The following is a 20,703-nucleotide window of genomic DNA, read 5'->3' as shown; positions in this document are numbered from 1 at the left end:
GGTGTTCGTAGGGTTTAGGCTTAGCTATTAGCAGGAAACCAGGTAGAGGCGTACAGCGGGTGAGACAACGCATCTGACCATCGCTAGAAACCCTCGAGGCAAAAGGCATAAACCACAAGCAGTTCAACACAGTAAACAGTAGTAGTCAACTATGCACTAAACAGACTAGAACAAGCCGTAATAGTTCAAGCCAACGAGAATAGTTCTTCAGTACATCCAGTGCTACTTTTTTTTATATCTCACATCAAATGCTACTAGAGCTGAGCAGCTCACTTCTTGCCACCGCGCTTCTTCTTCGATTTCTTCTTGTTCTTCTGATTCTGGGCTTTCTTTTTTGAAGTCGTGCAGGACACCGTTGCTTCTTCCTTGGCGGGTTCCACCGCGTCACTTCCGCCTGTGTCAGGTTCATTATCTGAGCATCCACTCCATTCATCACCCATGTCCGTGGGGAATTGGGCAGCAGGTGCTTTGTCCTTCATTCTGACACATTCTTTTCCGGAAGCTTTCTCACAGCGCAGGAAACTGATGATCTTCTGCAGTTTTTTCTCGCCATCATTCCACATCGAGTAAAGGTCCTCGACAGTCAGACAAGCTTTCTTATCCCTGTAATGACAAGGCAGTTTGAATTCTCAGATGGGAGTAACCACTTCAGACACAATGAAAATTACTAAGAGCAAGTATAATAGCAGGCTGTAAGCCGACTAAATGCTGAGGTGGAGGAGAGAGAGGAGGAGAGAGAGGAGAAGCGGGCTGTAAGCTTACAGCCGGCTTGGGCACAAGAACCAAAAAAATCTGTGAGAGAGACAAGTGGGCCATGTATTAACTGTAAAGAGCTAACTACTGTATGAGTGGGCTGAGAGAAGGCTGCAAGGAACCTTACAGCCAGCAAGCCGGCTTGTATTATTAGCCTTGCTCTAATTAATGCAAAGTATGGAAATTATGGAAACCACTACTTTTTTTTGGGAACTGGAAACCGCTACTAATCTTCAAATAGGCACCTAAGGTAATAAAGTCCTTGTTCGCTTGAACTTATCAATACGGCTTATCAGCCATTTGTACAGTGTTTTCCTCTCACAACAAATCAGCGAACAGTACTTTTCAGCCTCGCTTTTCAGCGAATCGAACAGGGTACGGAAACAATGGAAATTACAAATCCTCAAATAGGCAGTCAAATTGCCTGTTGTCAGCTAATAAAGATTGAATCGATGGTAATAACATACAGTTTCCAGATGCATTCATTATTGATTTTGCAGGGAACCGTTTTTACAAGAACACTTCATGCATCAAAAGGAGGATGTTGATAGTTAAAGATCACACTCAAATACGCTACTACTAATTAGAGTAGGTGAACTGAAATACCAGTACCATTTCATAACTTCTGAAACATACCTAAAATACTTCTCTTGAAATTGACTGCAGATGTGCCTGACCTCTTCGAATAATTGAGCATCTATATTTTCTGGAGGGTCTCGTAGCTCCAGCCAAGAAAGAAGATTTTCAAGGAATAGAATAATAACCATTGCATCCTTCTACAAAAAAAATAGCATAAAAAATATATGAACCTCACATTCACACGGGATTGAGATAAAAAGTAAAGCTACCAAATGAACCTTACAACTAATCAACTCACCTGGCCATGCATGAAGACTTGAAACGACTCAAACTTCTCCCAAAAGGAAATACTCTCATCACTCAAATGCATTTCAATTGTACTAACCATCTCATTATCTTGTATTCTAGCAATAGGCAAATTTCCAGAAGTAACATTCCAGGTTTTTGTACCTTTTTGCATGGGAGATTTCTGTTCTGGACAAAGTAATGCTATTACTTTGTTAACATCACTCAAATCCGTGTTGCTAATTCTACAAGCATTTAAGCCTTGGCTGATTAGTGGGCCTTTGGGCAAACCAAGAACGACCATGGGATTTCCAATTGCCGCAAGTGCATCACCAAATATTCTTGTGAAGTGGGTTACTGTGCCAGACTTAAAATTCAGGGTAGGTACAATCTTCTTAGAGAAATCGGGAGGTAAATCCTCAAAAATTCTGCACTTATAAAGGAAAGTTGTGACCTCATAGCAGTCCCCAAACTGAAGAGTTAGAGTCACCATATAAAGCATGATTACTAGTCTCAGAAGGACTGGAACGTATGTAATAGCTGGCGTTGTTTTCCTAACCCACTCTTGAATAGCTTGCTTGTTAGCCAAAATATCCATAATTGACCGGCGTATGAATCGTCCTGATGCGAATGCCATATGGTCAAGATCCAAATCCTGGTCACCTGGACCAGAAACCAGGCAAGCACCTAGGTAAGCCTTGCTTGTACGGCACTTTAGCATCTTCACCAACAGAGATTTTGTGCAGAGCACACAACCATTAAGCATATAACAGGACAATGCAAAGAAACCAAGGCATTCCATTAGGTTCATATAGCATATTGGGGACATATAATCTGTCTCACACCTCCAGTTTGCATCGAAAGTGAATTCAAGAGCCAGTTTAAAGTTCTTGACCAATGAGCATCTTTCAATGCCACTGTCAAGAAATATCTTCAAAGATTGAAAGAAATATGCCCACTCAGAGTCACGATTCAGGTATTGTTCAAGTCTTAAATTCAGCGTATCATCAGATTTTGCTGTGTAGAGCAGATACATGGCTATTCTTCCAAGATGCCCATGAGTCAAATTCTGATTCCCTGCCCTAGTATGTGAGCCAAGAGAATCCACAATCAAACCATATGCAGGAGGTGAGTCAAGTATATAGAAAAAGCTCTCTGCTGTCTCATCCCCCCAGGTCCGGAAAAGTAATTCAAAAAAGTTCTGTTCACAGAGAATGAAGGGGTTTCTTAACTTTTTGGAAGATTTTGCCATACAGCACTCAGAGTCTTTTAGAAACATTGCAATATCATATATGATAACAGTACTTCTCCACTGGGAATATGGAGATGATGTTTTCTTCCTAGAAGCTTCAATAATAGACGCCAACTTATGGAGGACACTAAGGCCAACAGAAGAAAGCTCATTTACCAGAAAATTCCGAGCACATGACTGAAAATGGACAGTATCCAGCCAACATCTGTTGCCATCTTGTTCCAAAGAACTTCTACCTGTGTTAGTAAGCCAACCAGAGTCCATATTAAGTACCACATATCGATTACCACTGTATTTTCTCAACCCGAAGAATTTAGCACAAAGATCTTCACACATAGCTGCAGAATCGTTTGATTTCAGATCCTCAGAGGGATAAAGATGAGCAATCACTTTGACGAAAATTAATCTCCACTGGTTCCAAATACAGGCCAGTGTTTCCAATGACATCTGATTACAAGCCAGCATATTATAACACAGCTCATCTTCAGATCCTGGCTCTAACTCAAGATTATATCCAGAGGTTTGAGACTGAAGATGAACATCAATAATGTAACGAGCAGAAATAAGTTCAATTAACAAGTTTCCACATTTTTTACCCTCAAGCAAGCTATAGGTCAAGCTGGCAAGAGATTTATGGGAATCTGACAACAAATCTGCTCCAAAGCAAGCAAAGCAGAAAAAGTCCTCAGATACTTTCTTCGCCATTTCTTTTACTTTTGTAAGCAATTGTTCCTTCTCTGCAAAACTTTTTGGAGGCCATCCTCTACTGTATGGAGACCACAAGGAATTCGCTGTGATATAGAGGAAGAGAAGCTGTGTAGCATTCACAAATGACTCTGCTTTCTCTAGTATGTTTACCTCCAATAAGACATCACCTTTACGCTCTGCTATACCTGCAGCTTCAAGGAAATTGCCCATTTCCATCTCTATACTCAACAGTTCATCCAAAAGATTCCTAGAATTCAAGAATGCACGAATATGATCCATAGAGTTGAAATCCTTGACATATGGCATCATGTGCTTTATGTCCCCACGTTCAAAATAACAGGCTAATGAAGATTTGTAGAAAGAGCTCACATTTTATATAATGAGCAGTTATATAATTGAGACCCTGGTCATTTTGATGAATAAGAAAATTATGTAAAGTGATCACACCTGCTCTTTTGTAGTCACCTAGTTTGATGTAGCAAGTGGCAGCTTTCTCATGCATGCCAATAGACTCATAAATCTCCGATGCCTTCTGCAAGGAAGCTCGGCCCATTTCCAAATTTGTGGAGATGACACGGTCAGCAGTTGCAAGTAGTCCAGCAGCTCTTGCCCATTTCTCTCTATATGCATCACCAGCCTTTTCAAAGCACATTGTAGCCATCTCAAATTGCCCCTCATTAAATAACTACAAAAAACACTTGTTAGATGGACTTGCAATTGTTGAAGAGAAGTACAGTAACATCAAAGGAGGTTTTGTACCATGCTTTGCTTAGAATGAGCATGTGAGAAAATGTTGAATCTAGAAAAAGAATAGCCTCAAGATGTCCAATACAAACCTTGGTACCTCTTAGCCTCCAATCATCAGCACTGCTCCCTGTCTGCATTGCTTGAATCAGTGAAGAATCAAGTAGTCTAACCTCTACAATGCACAATTTCTTCCAATAGTCGAACATCGGTTGACAGTAGTCATCGGCATTTTCACATATCCAGAGTCTTTGCCTAGTTCGTGTGATTGCGACATAGAGCTGCTTCAGTTCTGAACATAGTAGATAATGCTTGTTTCTGTCAAAACCCGGATGAGATATAACTTCAGATGATGACATAACATCTCTTGTTTTCATGTAGTCATATACAACCCTCCATTTGTTCCGTAATGGTGATGAACTGAAAAAGTTGTAGAGCAGCACGTCCTACAGAATATATTTTGTAAGAAAGAGAGACTTCAGTTAAATTTACGAAAACATACTTGAAACTAAAATATATAGAACTACGAGCCAAGTTTGAGACACATACCTGGAATTCAAGGCCCTTGCATTCAACAATAGTCAAGACAAGAGCTTGTTTACCAACGAGGTTAACAATTTGTTTCTTCGTTGCATCATCACGGACCAATATGACTTGCTCAGCACCAAACCCATGCTGGTCACCATGTTCACCTCTACTTTCTCCAAAAATAGCCATAATTGCATTCTCATCATTACCAGACTCGAGGAGAACAGGTGCTTCACCATATACAAGCCCAGTTTCTGGATTAAGCTTGTCAACACATGACGGAAAAAAGTAGTACAGAAGGCTCATTATACTCTGAGCCATACGAAGAACACCACAATGCGTGCGAAAGTTCTGACTTAGTTGGAACATATCCGTGAGACGAGCCTGTTTTCCATGTTTAGTTACCTGGTTGCATGCTTCAGTTTCTGAGAGAAATGAGGTATAAAACAGTGAGCGAACATCTTCAAACCTGAAATCAACACCCCTTGCTATAGTTTGTGCCGTGTCACCAGCAAAAACAAAGCCCTCCTTAAAGTTTCTGCAGACATACTTGAGAAGTGCTATTTGTGACATGGTAAGATCCTGCACCTCGTCTATGTAAATGAAATCCACTAAAGCCCCATTGTATCCCTCAGAAACTAGACTTCTGTGAAGACTGTTGACAAAATCCGACATATCAAATTCCCTAGCAGTGCGCTTCATACTCTCATAATCAAGGAAAACATCATAAATTTTCTCTCGCATTTTACTGCTCAGAGATGAAAATCTTTTATCAGAGAGCATCACATAATCAAGCCTTTCAAGTTTGCCATTGCACGGCATGTTAGCTTTGTATCCACCCTTTATGTGAGAAATTATTTCAGTAAAGACAGTGGATGCATCAAGTTTCTTCGTTACTTCTCCATTGAAATGGGGCCAATAGAAAGCAGCGAACTTCTCAAATGTAACTTCTTTTGATTCAATAAAAGCTTGCAAGGCTCGAGTTTTGGAATGACCTCTCTCAATGCTAGGCTTGAAATCTCCATAGAACATATCAAAAAATGAAGTCTGCAATGTTCCATCAAGCATCATCAAGAATTTACGGTATGTTATCGTAAGAGGATAGTGCTCGTGCTGTAGATCACTAAAATTATCAGGTACATCTGTAAACTCTTCGAGGTCATCAATTACATCATGCATATGAAGAGTGTTGGGCTGGTCAGAAACCTCGCCAGAGCCAAACCTACAAAGGGTTAAAGCAAATATTAAATGAGGAACGTGGTTGACATATCGACAAGGCGGTCAAAGTAACTAAAGTAGCTTGCATATTTTAAAGAAACATTTCAGGGAAAAACTAGAGTGCGAGTCATTGACTGATATAATGAGTATTGGTGGGTGCATACAACTCAAATTAGGACATCGTTACCTTTTAAGCCTGCAAATGTGCTTTTTTATGGCTGAACAAAGCTTAGGGCTTACAGTGATAAGGACTTGTTTTACAAAACTCTCTCTTTTGCTTGTGTCCATTGCCAACCTATTTTTGGGATCAGCCACAGATAAATCAACTTCGTCCAACTCTATCCCTTGAGATGCAATCAAGGAGTGTTGCTCAATTTGATACAGTTTCATTGTCAAAACAGTGGTTTTCCCAGTGCCTGACCTCCCAAGAATGAAACTAGTGAGTGGGAATCGAATTATCACCTCCTCTTCATCAGTCAGTTCAAAGGGGATCTCAATTTCAGTCCCATCAGTAGCTGTCAGCAAATGCTTTGCCACACCAGATGATAAAGAGTAAAATTTCATCAGCAAGAAGCTTTCACTAACTTTTGTATTCTCCAAGTCACATGAGGTGTCCACGTGATCATGATCTTCCTGATCATCAACTCTGCAGTCCTTCTTATACCGAACAATATCATGTTCGGCATCCCAAACTATAGGAACTTCCAGCTTCCTGTCACCAACATTAACAAAGCAACAAAATAAGAATAATACATGTTGAAATGTTGGAATAAAAATATGAAGAAAGCAACGAAACATTGAGGTGCAGAAGTGAAGGGAAAACAAACATAATTAAAAGAGGGATTTCACGTGCAAATCCCAAAATTGCTGGGGAAAACCCCAGTGTACACAATCAATTACAAACAGAGACTGCACAATTGATGTCGCAATCATTATTCCTGCCCATGTAGCTAGATATCTTAGCAAAGCAGGGTACAAAAGGATTTCCCTATCACAAGAGAAAATCCAAAAAAACCTCCGCTTATATTGTATGGCTAAACAATTGCATCCCATTATATTAGTAGCTTTGTTTTGAGGAATTTTAAGTTCCACTATTCACATAGAATCAAATCGAAACAAAATCCAAAAAGTCAGGAAACAGGCATACCCGTCTATCTGCACTCTTCTGCAGTGGTCAAGGTAATCATCTGTGTACATGGAGAAGAGATTTTCCAGATGTTGAACAGTTCTAGCAACGTGTTGGTGTGACAAAAGGTCCCATACTCTTATTATCTGGAAGTATCTTTCGTTTTTCTCCAGATCAGTACTCCAAACAAGATACAGATCTCTGATCCTGTATGCTTTTGCAAGCTGGAAAGCATCAGTGAGATCAAGATTCTTTATAGGTGTCCGCCAACCACCACCAAGTTTAACAAGCTTTTGGAGCAACTCCCTCCTTAGCAGTGGAGATTTTAGTTTCATGAAAGACCTTCTAAAGTTGTCACTCAGAACGACCTGTTGAGTTGTACAATACAAACACAAAAAAGAGAACCTCAGTAAAAAAAACTACCCAAGAAAAATGGTAAGAACTGAAATTTATTGTACTCCCTCCTTTTTGTTATGTTTGTCTAGCACAACGAAAAACCAAGTACTAGTTACAAGAAAAAAATCAAGGTGAAATTAGGGGTAGGGATGCGCAAAGATTGCAATAACTACATTCTTGATATCCTAGATCCTCAATTAACAAACATTGCTGAACGTATTTCCCATTGGCCATGGAACAGAGAGAGTATTCAAACATCAACACAATCAGGACATCCTAACATGGTTTATATGAAGTAACCATGCATTTTATGAATGGAAAATTATATGGTGCCCTTTTTAGCTAAAATATCATGTTGTAATGTTTATAAAAATCATGTATGTAGTACACCTAAAGTTAAGTGTAGCTGCAACAGTTCAGTTTGAAATTCATCTTTGACGTTGAGATTAAAAAAACAGAAGTGCCACTATCAGTGCATGATGAACAGTGCCAGGTTGACTGCTTGTCTATTTTGTTTCTTGACATCTAGGATGAATTTCAAACTGAATTGTTGCGGCTATACTTAACTATAACCGTACTACATACATCATTTTTGTGATGATTTTTGAAACATTGCAACATGGTATTTCACTAATGAGGGCACCAGTCCCCCTGGGGGCCAAATCTGCACACTTTATGTATCACAATATAAATAGCACAGTGGCCTCGTAAATATTAAGAAACCACTTTCTATCCAGTAACATCATAAAACCTAAAGAGATAACTTTATCACAAAATATAGATACACGATCGCAAAAGTAGAAAAAACATATCTGGTCTTAATATTAACATCATAAGGAGATTGCAATTTTATCAGATGATGGAATCCATGATAACAAGGAGATTTCATGTACCTATGAATTTAAGTCAAACATCACAAGATCAAATCAATTAGCTGAGTTAGGAGGCCAAAGACCAGGGAAAGAACATTGTTGATATAAGTAGTGGATAAAGTAACATGTCGCTCCAATACAAGTCAATGTCAATATGTTCAATACTTAACACTATCTAGGCTGAAGAGATCAAACAAATAATAAAACATCATAAAACATTGACAGGTATCAATTGTTCATTATTAGTTACTCCCTCGATTTCTAAATATAAGGTTTGAATTGATTGGCAAAGTCTCCAGATTAGACTTTGATCCATAATTTCTCTTATAGTATAAGGTTTATAGCAACAGAAGCAGAACAATAATAAGGTACTTCAAATGCGAACCCAATATTACTTTTAGACAACAAAAATTACATTTCATAAGGTGTAGGATAAAGATTAGGGGGTCTGAATATTTAAATAAGTGCCTTCAGAAATGGAGTTAGTACTTCCGCATAAGTTTAACTATATGAAGCAGTTGGACCACACACAATTTTTTTTTTGAAAGAAAGACCACACACAATTTTTAGCTAAGAATTTCCAAGAATGCATGGAAGTACAATCAAAGTCAAAGTGATCAAACGTGACTGTCATACTTACCTTCCATCTGGTATTGCTGAAAACTGCTGAGTTGGAACAAAGTAGATCATCGAGTTCATCAAGTTCACTCTTTACACGCAAAATCAACTTACACAATTCTGGGTCATTAGTAGCACTGGAAATACATTTACGTCTCTCCGCATCAGCAACAAGATCTGTCCATACTGTCCTACTTTTATACAGTGTATTAGCATTCCCAAGAATCCAAAGACAATGCCTAGACCAAACAAAGTATTCATTAGATATCATATGGTTATTGCTGTCAGATGTACCTTCGACAACAGTGAAACAACAAATAAATCCACACCTTGCTCTTGTAAGAGCAACATTTGTTCGTTGGTTGTCAGCAAGAAATCCAACATTACCCCTCTCATTGGATCTAACTGTTGATAGTATGATAATGTCATCTTCTTCTCCTTGGAAACCATCAATTGACTTGACCCTGACATGAAAGCCGTCAGATGTATCATACTTTTTGCCAAGTCTATCTTTGATAGCAGCAACTTGAGAACTGTAAGGTGAAACTACACCAATGCTAATCCCTTGGCCTCTCTTTCTCCAAGCTGCAGGGGAAAAAGGAACTGATAAGATCACTGGTTCTCCTGGTGGATCATTTCCTTTCATAACATTACTTCACTCGCATGAATATAATTTTCACAAACAAAACATACAATTTTACTAAAGTTGGTCCATTAGATGGCATGTAATTCTATATCGAGCTTCACATTCTAAAAGATGACGGAAAACAATTAATAGATAATTGAGACAGCCAAACAAAGGTTATCTATTGCATTGGAAACAGGAGAAATAGGATAATTAACATCTAGTAACAAGTCATAGAAAATAGATTTCAATATTTCATAATGCAAAATTTAACCAGCACTTACAGTTCTCTAATGCATAAAAAAAGTTAAAGACTATATGATCCTAAGATGTATGTTATGTTAGCCAAGTCGGAAGACCTTTAGTTCAGATATTGATAGTATCAGAGCTATTAAGCAGAGCAGCTTAACATACATTTAAAGATGGTTTGGATCAAGTGCAAAACAACAGCAACTTCAACCAGGTTCCGCCAACTGTTTCCTGCACCTTCCTTTTCTTCCCTCCCATCTGTGATGTTTATGAAAGCATAGCTACCAAAAAGAAGGCCAGTGTAATCCTTGTTGTAGGAAGAAGAATGGACATTTGGACCATCTAAAATCTTTTTCTCATAAAATTTAGCATTTGGAAATAAGCTGATACAAGGATTCATGCGATACTGTATATTCAACAAATGCTTTTCAAAATTCAGTATGACTAATCTCTCAAAAAGACTGATTCCGAATCCAGCTTCCTTGCATACCTAAATATAAACAATGAAAGATCAGAATAATGACCATCATAATAAATGAACAAGAGTCGAACAAAATGCTGACATATGCTTTTTGTAGAAAATTAGTGTCGTAGCATTTCATTGTGGGAATGTCATAAAATTGGTACACGCATTGCAGACCAACGAATGTAAGTAAATAGCATAATAAGGGTAACGCAGAACATTACTTGGCTTCTAACCAGTGGCCTCAGCTGGCAGTCATCCCCCACCAAAACAACATGTTTCAACCAACGCAAACGTAGTGGGATCACCAATTCACATTCTTTCACTTGAGCAGCCTCGTCAACAATCAACACATCAAGCGGAGCAATCTCTGCGTTATGCAACCGATAAGAACTAGAGGCTGTACAGAAAATTAGAGTTGCATTACGCATGCAATAGTTCTGAATCCAATTCCTGTCTTTACCAACAGGTAAATTAAGTGAATTTTGAAGATCTTGCAGCAATTTAAGGCATAGAGACCTTGCTCCACCTAATTCCTTCTCAATGTAAGATATTGGCTCTGCATAAATAGAGTTCTCAGTTGATCGAAAATCAAAGCCCCTTTTCACACTCTCATCAGTTAGATCTCCATCACATAAAAGGGCATCAATTTTTTCTAGCAAACTCAACACCATAGATATATTGCTGACATTTTCATGTGAAAAGCACTTTCCTGGAAGGTGAACCCACAAAGTCATCATGCATTTCTTTACAGCTTTTGCTGCAACATCAAATTGCTTCTTCAGGAAATCCAAAAAGCATACAGAATCACTGTTTCCGTCATCCTCAAGAAGCATATCGTATCGAGAACCACAGTCCTCAAAAAAAGATATCATTGAAGCAATTATGTACCTCCATCCAGACAATGATGAAAAGCACTCTGTAAGCTCATCTGCACGATAATCCAAGAAAACTTCCTGGAGCTCCTCAGTGATGTCCATGTTGTACTTGTTCCCTAATAACAAAACATCTCCAAGAGAAAGAGGTAGACCAGTTTTGTCAATCTGCTTGTTGAATTCCTTCAAATTTTGAAGGAATCGAGTGCAGACACCAACAACAGCAACATTTGTGGGAGCACATGTAAGAGTTCGGCATTTCAAACAAGCCAGAGCCCACAGTATAGCACTAACAGTCTTGGTCTTTCCAGTACCTGGTGGACCCCATATAAGTTTCATTAGGTTCAAATGTCTACATCGTACAGCTGAGATGATAGATTCAATGGCATCCACTTGTGACTGATTTAGATTAACTAGCAGTAGCTGCTCTGCAAAAGACGTTAAACAGTCATCCTTTTTAGCACAGACAGAACAGACATCTTCACCCTACAATGGAACCAACAAAGAGTTAATTAGCTATGACATGGCATGAAAACTAGGAACATACAAAATAATAACTTGAAAGGTATATTACCATATTTCTGGGGGCTAAAAGTGACCTGATTATTGTGAAATTATTATTCATGCTTGAATCGAAGCAAAGTGCTTTCCATATCCGTATGTTTGTCATTATATTATCAAGAAATGTTGCATGCACAAGTTTACTAAAGTCTCCTTCTAAACCAGTATCATTTGAGACTTTCACTTTGAAGCCCTTCTGATATTCATCATTCATGGAAACTTCAGTAACCATTGCCAAGCAATATGTTAAACCATAGCGGTTGAAGTCATCTGCAGCTTCAGGCTTCATGCTGGACAAAATAAATATATCACCGTTCCTAGCAGTGTAGGTCTCGGTAGAAAAACCAGCACCATTGTCCCAAAAGTCAACATCCATAAAATACAGTCCCGATTTCCCTGCAACTTCCATGGAAAGTATTTTCGAAGAGGGTGCTTCTGCGATTTGCTCAAGGCATGAGCTTAGACCTGATCTTGTTTCTTCTATCAGCGGTGCAATATATGACCTCAAGTAGTCATCAAGAGAACTAAAGCTGAAAGGGATCTTCTCCACCTGAATAGGCAAACAGTTGGTGAAAAAACAAAGGTGGGCAGAAGGCAATGGGCACACTATATTTGCTCATTACTTGGAAGACTTGTAAGGAACAAATGGGATCATATGTTTTGATTTTGAGGCTGAGGCCTGCAGGAACTTATCTGGGCTTGTTAGTAATTCTCTCCTGTGTATACTCGGAAAAAAAATGTGAGGCGCCCACTCCAATTTTTAGTAAGTGCAGATTCCTATTTCTACTACTCCAAGTTTATCAGTAATAGCATTTTAGATAAAGTTTAGGAAAAATGGAAATTATGTTATGGAAACACACCAACCTAGGAGGAACTAGTTGGCATTTTATTCTTCTACTGCTACAAGTTTATCAATAGTAGTTTTTTTGACAAAGTTTATGAAAAATGGAAATTATGTTATGGAAACACATCAACCTAGAAGGAACTAGGTGGGATTTTATTTTATTTTATTTAATTTTATTTTATTAAGAACAAAATAGGCACCCAAATTTGCCTCGACGAGAACTTGAACCTGGGTAGTCTAGGTATACATCTACACCATCAACCAACTGAGCTAGCTCAACTTCCTAGATCAAAAGTAGCAGTTATTTGTAAACAGATGGGGTAGCATTAGCAAAACAGCATGGACATATGGAACTTAATGCTAACTTAACAAACATATAACTGATTTCATCTAGTGCAGAATAGCAGAACCAAGCAAAGATCAATACAGGACATTACAGGTGGCATGCCATTAACCATCACATTGTGTACCAGTTGTGGAATAAAGTACAGCAAAAAGATTTTCAATCTCCAACACCAATTTTCATAGAATGTACTGATCTGTCTATCATTAGGCACGATGGCGCTGGCATTTGTGTTCAACAGAACATAATGAAACTTAGGAGTTGTATTTTTTTTTTTTGGAGTTCTTGGGTTGATGCACCGATCATATGTATAGCAACAGAATCAAAGATTACATCATTCAGAAGCATTCGGTCAGACCGAATCTGTGAGACCCATGTTAAACTGAGTTTCGAATGTTAGGTTTTACTATTCAGACACAGGCTACATAATTAAACCTCACAAAAGGCCATGCATGTATGCTACATCACAGATGATAATGCAACATGCACAAAACAAATTAAGGGGCTACAATCGCAACTTAAGGTTGCCACAACAAACTTTAGGTAGTCAGTTTTCCTAGTTAGTAATTGGTTACCGTCATAACTTTTAGCTTTGCCTAGCTTCTCACTTGGCCCACCTATCATAGAGACATAGACTGATCTTTTTTTTTTTTTTGCCTTACTTTGCTTAAAGTTAGGCAACAAATTATTGACATAAAACCGTGGCAGTACTAACCTTAGTAGCCTTATAGGCAAGAATGTGCGGCAAGCATAGCTCTCAATCAAACATGCCCCTAATTTATATAATTCTTTTCAATCAGTACAATCCAGATCATTCGATGGCAAAGCCTTCATGGTCCAGTGGATGAGCAGAATCCGACGCTAAAAAAGTAGACATATTGCCCGAAGTAAACCTTTAATCATCAGTTCATTTGACACCACCAACGCCCAATGTATGACCAGCGTGCATCATCTAGGGACTAGGGGTCCTAACAAACTATGGTCAGATTGGCGCCGCATTAAGCACCGTCTCTCACATTCAAGCTCCAAGTGGCCAACTTCTACGGTTCTACCCCACAGCCACAAGCCTGAACAACAACAGCAGGACATGCGAATCGTCGAACAGATGCATATCAAAACCAAAAACCCAAGGAAACATCTAACCATGACTGAATGAATCGACCTCCTCACACAAATGACGCGAAAACTAACCAACCAAAAGGGGGAAAAAAGCACAAAAACAAAAACGTTCAAGTTGGCAACCGCCGTTAAGATAATAATCGAACCAAGAGCGCGCCAGCCGAAGGATCGATCGATTACCTTCCCCTTGTAGAGATCGTCGTTCATGATCTCCTGCACCGACCAGGAGAGCACGATGTCGCCCAAATCCCTCTCCCTCTCCTCCTCCGCCATATCGCCGCCGCGGTCCTCCCTCATCCCGCTCGCAGACTGTTCACCCGCTCGCGCAAGGACGAGCAGGCCGCATTTGCAGTCGCAAACTCGAGGAGTCGCTTCAAGTGAAGTGAAGGCGATGCGACTGCTGCTCGGTGGAAAGCTGAAGCGGTGATCAGTGAGTGGTGGGGTTTAAATGCGGAGCGATCTTTTGCTTCTCGTGGAAGAAACGAGGCGGTTCGTCTCTCTCTCGCTCTGTTCCGTCTATAAAATGGGCTGGGGCTGGACTGACGAGGGACTGAATGCTAAAGCCTATAAAAAGGCTAAAAGGAGAAGTTGATCCTCGTCAGCTGATAAAGCAGTTTGTTTGTTGATCTTCATGTTACTCCCTCCATCCGTGATGAGGAGTTAATAATTTTACATTTAACTAAATTTATTAAAAAAAACTCATCTCTTAGTTCTAAATTATAAAAAGGCTTTGATATTTCTACGTAATAATGCATCTAATATATCTAAATACATAGATAAAATAATATATCTAAAAAAGTCTTATAGTTTAGATTAAAGGGAGTAGCATTTATAATAATAACAAATAATTGAATATGCATTTCGTATCTACATTGAAATCACACAGCCTTTCAAAAAAAACCTAGAAAATAAAGACATAACTTTTACACTGTTTAATTAAACATACATCAAAGGCTAAGGCAAGCAGCTTGCCAATTCCAAAAACAAACTAAATAGTTTTAAGCTTCTTGCTAAATGCTAAATTATTGTGGCTAAAAGTTTGGGGAAATGCTAGCTCTGATGCTGACTTCCGGTCAGATTTTGCCATAGCTATCGCCCATGCTTAGAGATGTCAATGAGGTCCTAATTCCTAGTTTCTCATGGGAAATTATCTTATTAAAGGACGAACGGACCTAATTCTCCCTCCGTATGGATTTTAAACAGAAGAAAAGATATCTCTAACGGGCCTATAGGGACGGGGACGGTACTCCACCATACTTGATCCCCTTGTTCCCATGTAGTTTTGCATGTATGTGTCGGTATTTTGTAGACCAGTTAGTGAATTTATACGATTACGTTGCTTCAGGAAGACGATGGTAGTATTCAAAAGACACGAGGAATTATACTAGTTCAGGCCGGAGCCCTACGTCCAATCTCAGAGATGATCGAGTGCAGCGACGAAGCCAGCGGGGGGGCTACCCGTGCTCCAGCCCCCCCTACGGCCATGATTTACATGGAGCCCGGGCTTAGCCCGGGCTACCGCCATGAGGAGAGAAGGCAGGGGCTGGAGGAAGAAGAAGAGGAAGCCAGCCCTGGACTTCGTCGATTCCTGGCTTCGTCGCTGATCGAGTGTGTTCCTCGCTTAAATGCTTTGAAGTTCTTACAATGAAGTGCAAGAGTGATGAAAAAGATAGGAAAATGGAGCTAGAGCTAGGAGATAGACTGCGGAACGATCTTTTGCTTCTCGTGGAAGAAACGAGGCGGTTCATCTCTCTCTCCCTCTGTTGCGCCTATAAAAAGGGCTGGGGCTGGACTGGCAAGGGACTGGATGCTAAAACCTATAAAAAGGCTAAAAGGAGAAGTTGATCCTCGTCAGCTGATAAAGCAGTTTGTTTGTTGATCTTCATGTTACTCCCTCCATCTGTAATTTTACATTTAACTAAATTTATAAAAAAAAAAGTCATCTCTTAGTTCTAAATTATAAAATGCTTTGATATTTCTACGTAATAATGCATCTAATATATCTAAATACATAGATAAAATAATATATCTAAAAAAATCTTATAGTTTAGACTAAAGGGAGTAGCATTTATAATAATAACAAATAATTGAATATGCATTTCGTATCTACATTGAAATCACACGGCCTTTCAAAAAAACCTAGAAAATAAAGACATAACTTTTACACTTTTTAATTAAACATACATCAAAGGCTAAGGCAAGCAGCTCGCCAATTCCAAAAACAAACTAAATAGTTTTAAGCTTCTTGCTAAATGCTAAATTATTATGGCTAAAAGTTTGGGGAAATGCTAGCTCTGATGCTGACTTCCGGTCAGATTTTGCCATAGCTATCGCCCATGCTTAGAGATGTCAATGAGGTCCTAACTCCTAGTTTCTCATGGAAAATTCTCTTATTAAAGGACGAACGGACCTAATTCTCCCTCCATATGGATTTTAAACAGAAGAAAAGACATGTTCCCATGTAGTTTTGCATGTATGTGTCGGTATTTTGTAGACCAGCTAGTGAATTTATACGATTATTGCGTTGCTTCGGAAAGACGATGGTAGCATCCAAAAGATACGAGGAATTATACTGGTTCAGGTCGGAGCCCTACGTCCAATCTCAGAGATGATCGAGTGCGTGTTCCTCGCTTAAATGCTTTGAAGTTCTTGCAATGGGGTGCAAGAGTGATGGAAGAGGTAGGAGAGTGGAGCTAGAGCTAGGAGATGGACTGCATGAATGAGAGTTTCGAGAATTTTTTCGAGAAAAAAGAGTTTCGAGAGTCTGATCCCTTGGAGGGGTGCCTTGGCTGCTCTTATATAGAGTCCGGGACCAGGTCACATACAGAGAAGGAGGTTCTCCCAATCGAGGGGTCGTGAGCCTGAGAGAGGGAACCTAGCTAACTTGGCTTGCAAGAAACGCCATCTTGGCTTGGTGTAGCGCTCGTCTGGGCGTGGTTGTCGTCATGGTCTTGTGCCCACATCGCGGCATGGGGTGACGTGGTGCTACTGTGCCGGTTATGGCGGCACTGCAGGCACGGTGGTGATTCGTCAGCCATTCTGTGCGACGTGGTCTCTTCGTGGCCTTCGTCATCGCCTCCAGATCTCCCGGGGGCGTCGTACGGGAGTTGGTGTCCGTCCCTAGATCGCTGGTGGCCACGATCCCGAGCCCCGGGGTCATGGTGAAAGGACCTAGGATGCCGCCTAGAGGGGGGTGAATAGGCGTTTCTGAAAATTAACACCTTTAAATGTGGAAATAGTTAGTAAAGGGAGTTTCCAAATTAGAAACTCCAAATAAGAGTAATACCACTCCTCACAAGTTAGCCACAGAGTATACAAGGTGTAAATAATGTATCTGGAAGTTATAACCCTGCAACACAAAGTTAGAACTGAAAATAAATATTTTCAGCACAGAGCTCTAATACCGAACGTGTCCGGTATAAATACCGAACGTGTCTGGTATACACGATTTCAGCAGAACAGCCCCAAACTTGCTCCCTTCGATTTCTATCTTCAAACCAAACTGCAGGTATCTACAGGAGATGACAATAAACACAGAGAACCTCCACAAGAGCTAGAGCAATACAAATATCGAATGAAATGCAAATTGAGACACGATATTTGTTTTACCGAAGTTCGGACTCGTTCGAGTCCTACTCTCCATTGAGGGGGCTGCAGGCGACCCAGCGAAGGTCAGCCCTAGGGGTACCATGAAGGTCACTGTAACAACCTAGAAATCCACACACCAAAAATCACAACTACAAAATTTTTCTTAAAACTCCCATGTGATGATGAGTGACATTGTAGGAGCCAACCCTAAGAGTTGCATTAGAAGTAACCCAACCTAAGTCAACACATAAGCGTGGCATATCATTTGTTAATTATGATTATTAAATTTCCAACAAATAACATGTTGCATACAATGTTAACTTAAATTGTGATTTGGGTTTTCATTTGCTTTATGCTATGTTTAACAATTCCATTAAAGTAATAACCCATAAAGTATTATTAAATGAAATTCCCTAAATTCCAACGAATAAGTTACCTCAGTTTTGAATTCAAATTCTAAACCAAATTTGAATTCAAATAATGGATATGAAAAGAAAAATGGAAAAAGGAAAAGGAGAAAGCCTCGCAGCCCAGGCCTGCTCAGCTTCTTGGCCCGCCAGCGCGCAGCAGCCCAGCCAGCCCAACCACACCCGCATTCGCTCGGCGCGCGCGCGTGGCCCAGCTTGCGGCCCAGCGTCGCCCGCGGGGCCCTCAGCTCGCCAGCAATCGCTGCCACCTTGGCCTCGCACGTCAGTCACCCCGTCCATAGTGTCATCTTCTCCACGCCAATGCCTCAACCGCCCGCCGACCGAACACCGACAGCGGTGATAGGGGCGGGCCAGGGGGGGTCATGCCCGGGGCATGACCTTGTCCCCTTGCGCCGCGACCACACAACCACTAGCAATCGTCAGATGCAAGCTCGCGCTCCGATCACCCTTAATCCCCATCCGCCGCTCATCCATGCCGTGGTCGAAGCTCTAGCTACAAAAGCCTCGGCCGGGAGCCCTAGCGCTCGTCCCGTTGCCCACCGCCACCTCGGTGGCCATCCACTGCGCACCCAAACCAAGAGAGGGGAGGGAGAAGGGAAAGAAGAGGGAGAAACGCCGAAGCTGCTGTAGGAGGGGAGATCGTCGGAGCCGAGAGCGACGCCGTCGTCTACATCACCGACGCGGTTCGGCACGGCATGGCACGACTTTCAGAGCTACATGGCCTCGAATTGACACTGGCATCGCCATCCATTCTTCCATGCCACCCATGGTGAGCCCCCTTCCGGTCTCTCTCTGCCGCCGGACCTCACCGTTGGCCATGGCGCTCCACACCTGGAGCGCATAGGCCAGTGCCTTGCCTCCGGCCACTAGGAACACACACACCATGTGCACAACCGCAACCATGACGTGACTACCCCGCTGGAGCTCCATAGATCACCCGTGCACCTCGCCATTATCTTCACCGTCGCCATGGCCACTGGAGCCCCTACCGGCCACCGAGAAACCGAAGCCCCGCCTTGAGCTCAGGACGCCCTTGCCACGTCCACGTGAATCTGTAGGAGCCAACACACCCCACCGTGATGCTTCACCATGGCCGTAGCACACCCACGTGCCTCGTCGTCGTCTTCACCGATGCCGTGGCCACCGGGATGTCTCTACCGGCCACCTGGGAACCCGTAGCCTCGCCATGAGCCTAGGACGCCTTCGTCGTGCACCCACGAAACCGTAGAAGCCCCATCTGCCCAGCACTAGCCACCGCTCACCATGGCCAGCACCTTGGGAAGCTCTGGTCGCCACCTTGACCCCGTAGATGCAGTTGCCGTGGCCCGGGGAAGCTTTTTCCCACACCAATCGGACACCAGCGCCACCGTGGGGGCTCACAGCCAGGTCACCGCCGGCAGGAGCACCACCGCAGGGAGAAATACAGGGGAACACCCCCCCTCGCTGACACCCCTTGCGTGAACTCGGAGCATATGAGCCGAGCCGAGAGAAACTAGACAATGGACTCGGTCCACCGTAGACCAGTCTACGGTCCATGGACCGTGAACTTGGGTCCACCTGTGAGCCGAGCCCATGCCCACACCCTAAACACGAGGCCCAGTAGGAGCCCACGGCCCTGATGTGGCAGCATCACAGCGTGCCACGTGTCTGGCCTGGCCCGGCCCAGACTGGCCCAACCTGAAGCCTGTTTGAGACCCGACCGTGTTGACCATTGACTGGTCAACGTTGACTGTTGACCAGGCCCCACATGTCAGTGACACGGACACTTTGTACCCACACGACAGGCACTGACGTCATGCTGACATCACATGGGACCCACATGTCAGCAGCCCACGCAGCCTAGGTGACGTCATGTTGACATCATCTGCTGACGTCAGTAGCCAGGGCCCACATGTCAGTGACCCTAACTGTTGACTGTTGACCGTTGACCGTTGTTGACCGCCATTGACATTGACCGGACCCACCTGTCAGTGACCCAATAGCCTTGGCCCCACCCGTCGGTGTGGACGACGTTGATGACGTCACGCTGACGTCATGCTGACATCAGCTGGGGCCCACCTGTCAGCTCGGAACCATGATGCTGACATCAGCAAGCCACGTGGACCAACCACAACATGACACGTGTCAGCCCAGGATTAATTCAGCCTTTTCCCATTTTCAGAAATAGATTTAAACTTCGGAAATTCATAACTAATTCATATGACCTCAGAAAAATACGAAACCAGGACCAAAATTCATCTAAAATCAAGCTCTACGCAATGAACCCATGTTTGAGTGCATTTGGATCTTTTGAATTTTCATTGTTCCTTTGTGCTATTCTATAGACGTCGCTAACACGACTATAATGCGATTGTCTGTAGACTCGGAGGAGAAACAGAAAGACGAGGACCGTGAGTACCGTGAGGAGTACGGAGACGATTACACTGAAGGTGCCACATCCCACCCAATCTCGTAGCACCTATTACGCATGGCTAAAATAGGAATGCTAGTGCTTTACTTTATTGTTATGAACATGCTATGATAGGACTT

The 20,703-nt window shown here is 41.8% G+C and overlaps 1 protein-coding gene across 1 annotated transcript; it reads right to left on the bottom strand.

Moving 5' to 3' along the window:
- Positions 1–104: 104 nt before the first annotated feature.
- Positions 105–14,647, bottom strand: LOC136497308 (uncharacterized). The gene is given in 16 exon segments (XM_066493104.1): positions 105–603; positions 1,390–1,529; positions 1,631–3,105; positions 3,190–3,929; positions 3,931–4,262; positions 4,414–4,767; positions 4,871–6,071; positions 6,255–6,779; positions 7,215–7,571; positions 8,579–8,592; positions 9,102–9,318; positions 9,409–9,664; positions 10,119–10,443; positions 10,641–11,777; positions 11,866–12,402; positions 14,339–14,647. Coding segments are annotated over 16 exon segments (8,061 nt in total). The 5' UTR covers positions 14,456–14,647; the 3' UTR covers positions 105–269.
- Between the last annotated feature and the right edge of the window lie 6,056 nt (positions 14,648–20,703).

This window comes from Miscanthus floridulus, chromosome 12 (assembly GCF_019320115.1).
Source record: "Miscanthus floridulus cultivar M001 chromosome 12, ASM1932011v1, whole genome shotgun sequence".
Classification (NCBI taxonomy): domain Eukaryota; kingdom Viridiplantae; phylum Streptophyta; class Magnoliopsida; order Poales; family Poaceae; genus Miscanthus; species Miscanthus floridulus.
This window is presented reverse-complemented; position numbering and strand designations above follow the sequence as displayed.